This window comes from Vicia villosa, linkage group LG6, assembly GCF_029867415.1.
Source record: "Vicia villosa cultivar HV-30 ecotype Madison, WI linkage group LG6, Vvil1.0, whole genome shotgun sequence".
Lineage (NCBI taxonomy): Eukaryota > Viridiplantae > Streptophyta > Magnoliopsida > Fabales > Fabaceae > Vicia > Vicia villosa.
The window spans coordinates 1,640,789-1,645,839 of record NC_081185.1 but is presented as its reverse complement, the minus strand read 5'-3'; the positions used below and the strand labels follow the sequence as shown (position 1 = coordinate 1,645,839).

General features: G+C 36.3%; 1 protein-coding gene across 1 annotated transcript; it reads right to left on the bottom strand.

Moving 5' to 3' along the window:
* Positions 1 to 1,399: 1,399 nt before the first annotated feature.
* LOC131611111 (zinc finger BED domain-containing protein RICESLEEPER 2-like) lies at positions 1,400 to 4,750 on the bottom strand. Its single transcript, XM_058883227.1, has 3 exons — positions 4,443 to 4,750; positions 1,724 to 3,763; positions 1,400 to 1,623 (listed from the first exon to the last, which is right to left on the bottom strand). The coding sequence occupies exons 2-3, from the start codon at positions 3,752 to 3,754 to the stop codon at positions 1,582 to 1,584; spliced, it is 2,073 nt and encodes a 690-aa protein (XP_058739210.1). The 5' UTR covers positions 3,755 to 3,763; positions 4,443 to 4,750; the 3' UTR covers positions 1,400 to 1,581.
* Positions 4,751 to 5,051: the final 301 nt, after the last annotated feature.

Sequence of the window (5,051 nt, the reverse complement as noted above, 5' to 3'; positions counted from 1 at the left end):
CAAAGCCGACTACGCGGCGGGCCTTACACACAGACCCTCCGCGGAAGTACCTACACGGCAGAACCCCAGCTCGCGATGGGATCGTTCACGCCGCGAGCACCTGGCCCCGACCGCGGCCTCGAGCTCGCTTATAGCGCATACCTGCTCTGCGCACCCGGACCGTTCCCCACACGCCCGGGCCATAAACCTCGGCCGAGCACAAGCATAAATATTCAACGATAAAATCAGATAAGCACAAATAAACATTGGAGCATAAAACGCAGAATATTAAAAACCGACCAAACTGGCCGGGGATATCCAAATATTACAAAAATTATCCGGGCATCGCCCAACTAACTACTTTGGCACGCAGGCCACAAAATATTGGCACGCAGGCCACAAAACGGTGGGCACGCAGGCCACTATCAAGAAACTGGTTAGACATCACCATCCTCCTCCTCGGCACCGTCGTCCTCACCCTGGGGCTCCTGCTCATCTTCCCAGTCTTCGAACTCCGGATTTGACTCAATCCGTCCATCCACAACCTTATTGTACGGACCGATGCCCTTCGTCACCAAGCGCGGATTGAGGACTTTCAGCTGATCCACTGCGGCTTTAAATCCAACCCCCAGAGTAGCGACACAGTCGACCTCCAGCTCCCTCACCTTGCCCAGAAGCTGGGAGCGGGTCACCAAGGCTTTCTCGTCCTCATCCTCCTCGGCAGCAGGGAGATGAGACCTCTCTAACTCAGCAATTTGCTCACGGAGCCTTTCTCCCTCAGCTAGGGGTGGAAGTAGGCCAGGCCAGGCCAGGCTTTTCGTAAGTAGGCCCGGCCTATTTTTTAAATTCAAAGCCTAAACATGGCCTATTATCTATCATAGGCTTTATTTTAGGCCTAAATTGGCCTTTTTATAAGTCTGGCCTGGCCTTTTAGCCTATTTAAAAGCCCACCCAAACAACTATTATTAATCTTTAAAATTATAAAATTCTAAATTATAACTATTATTTAAATTTAGTTATAAAATTCAAATAAATTATAGATTAAAACTATAATTGTTATTCAAATTAGTTAAATTAAAATTATAAAATTTATATTTAGTGAGTCATATAAATTTAAATAACTTGGAGAAATGTATGTCTTATATAGATAATATTGCAACATTATATTAAATATCAAAATGTGAATCATTATACAGCAATTAATTATTTCTTTAGTAATTAACTCACCTTGTTAACTTCACCCAAATTAGCATCATAATAATTTAACAAACAAGGCTATGAGAAATAGTAAACAAAAATGCCACCGATATTTAGAACTCACATGCAGAATCATATATCTCTAGAAGAGAAACAACACAGTGCATTAGTTTAAAACACCAGCAGAAAATTCAAAATATCATGATAGTCCTTCAAAAGGGATTCAAATTCATAACACAAATACAGTATTACCTTAAGCCACTACACCACAAGCAAGTTTCTACTAATACTAACATAACAGACAGAATGACAATATGTTAAAACACAAGAAGAACAACAGCAGACTGCATTAGTTTAAACACCGGCAGAAAATTCAAAATATCATTATAATCCATCAAAAAAGACTCAAATTTTTAAGGTGATCTCTTGATGTTGTTCAGCCGCCACCTTCAAAATAAGAAAGAAAAATTAAAAACTATAACAAGTTTAAAAATTATAACCGTAAGAAGAATTATATAAATATAATAAGAAAAGAAGAAGTTTTAACCTTAGACTTTTGTTTCAAGTTATACTTGTGACGAAGCCAATCCCCACCACAAATAAGTGCTTCTATAGATTTCTCATTCAGTTTAGAACGATATTCATCAATAACTCTGCCTCCGGCACTGAAAGTAGATTCTGAGGCCACGGTAGATATAGGAACAGCTAGAATATCAGCAGCCATCTTTGATAAGATTTTATATTTTAAGCTATTGTTCCTCCACCACTCCAATGCGCTAAAAGAGCTATTATCTCCATCGGGAATGTAAACACCTTCATCAAGATAAGTTTGTAATTCTGATTTCACTGCAGGAACAGCTTCCTTTTCACGCACAATACTCATGATTCGGTCAAATCCGGTGATAACTGAAGGTTGAGATTGGATCGAAGATGATGATGATGAATTGATGCCACTAGTATGGACTTCATTAGAAGATGACTCTTGCAGACTTAGAGAAACATATTCAGCATATAGCTCCTCTAATGAATTCTTCACCTTCTTTATATTCTCTTTAGCAACTTCAGCTTCATATATCAATGGAAAGCATATATCAACAGTATGAAATTTGCTCCTTGGATCCAAAACACTAGCAATAGCCATCAACAAATTGCATTCACCCCAATATTTGTCAAACTTTAATTTCATAGAAGCTGCCATTTCTCTCATAAATGAATTTGTATCTTCTGTTGCTTTATCAATGACTTGCTTCACCCTCCAAACTTCCGCAAGATATAAATTAGAAGTAGGGTACTCACTACCTGATATAACAAGAGTGGCAAGATTAAACACTTCAAGAAATTGACAAACTTTCTCAACATTGTCCCAATCTTCAGTTGAAGGTGCATACTTATAATGTGGTTCTCTTTCCTTATAAGATGGAAATGCAATCCTGAATTTCAATGCAGCGGATAACATGTGATATGTAGAATTCCATCTTGTTGGGCAATCAAGTATGAGCTTCCTATCTTTCAGACCCTTTTGTTCAACAACATCACAAAAAGCTTTCAATCTTGCATCATTATGGTTAATATACTTCACACTTTCACGAACTTTGCCAATGACATCCTTAATTTGGCTAAGACCATCTTGCACTAACAAATTTAGTACATGTGCACAACATCTAACATGAAACAATGCCCCTCCAAGAACTAACATTCTGCTTAGTGGATAGTCTTCCTTCAAACTTTTTAAACAAGAATCGTTGTAAGAAGCATTGTCGACTGAAACTGAAAATATCTTATTCTCAATTCCCCAAGATTTCAAGCACTTGAAAATTGCATCAGCCACATCAATCCCACGCCTTGGAGCAGGAATTTTCACAAAACTCAACACCCTTTTTTGGAGTTTCCATCCATAATCAATGAAATGGCCAGTGATAACCATATATTCAGCCACTTGGTGACTTGATCTCCACATATCAGTAGTTATACTAATTTTTCCAATTTTTCTCAATAAATCCTTCAAAGTTTTCTTCTCTTCCTCATATATTCTTAAACAATCTGCTCTTGCTGTTTTTCGACCGATTTTATGAAAATCTGAGTTTGCGTATTGGAAAGCCCACATCCATATTTCATCCTCCACCACACTAAATGGGTGTTCATGTACCATAATAGCAGTAGCGATGATTTCTCTCATCTTCTCATTTGTATATCTCTCCCCAATAAATGGATTATCCTGATTAGAAGGTTGGAAAGGAATAAGAGTTTGCTTCTTCTCTTTAGCCATGTGGAGCTTCCTTTGCAGGCAGTTTTCAGAATGTCTTTTTAAATGGCTAGTGCTGGCCCCTGGACCACCAGTTGCGAATTGGTATTTACAGTATCTGCAAACAGCCTTCATCACGCCTCCTTCAATTTCAACTTCGTCAAAGTCATTCCAAACAGGAGAAGTTTTTTTCCTTTTCCTCTTCCTCTTCTGGAATGAATCTTCAATCACATGATCATGGTCATTTTCATTGACTTGTGGGTTATGCTCTGGCTGACTTGAATTTATTGGAACATTATCATTTTCTAGAGCAGGAGTTAGATTGGATGAAGGCATTTTTCAAACCTGAGAATTTGGAAAATTGTAGAAAGAGTTATAAGCAAGGAAATTGAAAATTAAGAAATGGTTGTATGAACTATTATTGTTTTACTAAGAAGCAATGACTTTTCAATACAAATATACAATAACTTAGTAAGTATAATGAGTTAAAAATGATACAAACTATTATTACTTTTAGAGAAAAAATAATATGAATGAACTAATATTATAATATATGTCATAAGACCTTCATAGCATAGCTCTGCTGAAACAACCTTCATCTTGTGACTAATCAAACAACAATGCTCCATCCAATTTATATTAATTATTTTCAAGATGTGAGATATTGCAAATGATAAACTTCAGTAACTATCTTCTTTTCTTTTTCCTAAAAAATCAATTTTTTTATCTGATTGAACTAATAACTAACCAAACATGAGTAATGAAACTAGTTATCAAACTACTTATCAATGAAGAATAAAGTTGTATAAACATCACTGTTGCAGCAAAAATAAAGTTTATATGCAGAAAGAAAACGTATCCACACACAAATTGCAACAAAAATATGGTTTAGAAAATACAACAATTAATTCATAAAGATGCCTAAACATGGTTCAAATAGGATGAAATAATTATTAATACATCATCATTTGATTCCACATGCTCAAATGGAAGTGAGAAAAAATGGAAAGAGATTTTATGTTACCTGAGAAAAGACGGTGATGATGACGGTGACGGTGACACTGTTGGATGACGATAGCGACAAATACACTTTATGTGAGAGGGGCTTCTTTGGGTGCTAACTTGAATGATAGACCGGTGAGTCGGCGGTGGACTTGCGGTGACTAGCAGTATGGAGAAGGACCGGCGATGTGGAGAACTCGAAGAGTCAAACGAGAACAAATGTTGTGTTTTTGTTTCTCTCTTCTTTGCTCTGTGTTGTTTTAATTGTTTACAAATTATAATATCTTGTTTAATACACAAAATGTCATTCATTACCATTTCTTTGTGAATTGCCTTTCCACCTAGTAAATTGTGAATTGTTTTTCCACCTCTCCACATGACCAATACAATTTATTTGTTAAACTGACTCTTCATTACTTTAAACGGCATTCAATCATTACTATTAGTTTTTTAAAATTTTATAATTATATTAGACCTTTAGTTTTTATTTTTTGTGTACTAATATTATATAATACAAAAACTATTGGACTTCAGGTATGTAATACTAAATAGGCCGGCCTATCAGGCCTAATAGGCTTTTTTTAAAGCTCAAGCCTGGCCTACTTAATCAAATAGAATTTTTAAAAAGCCT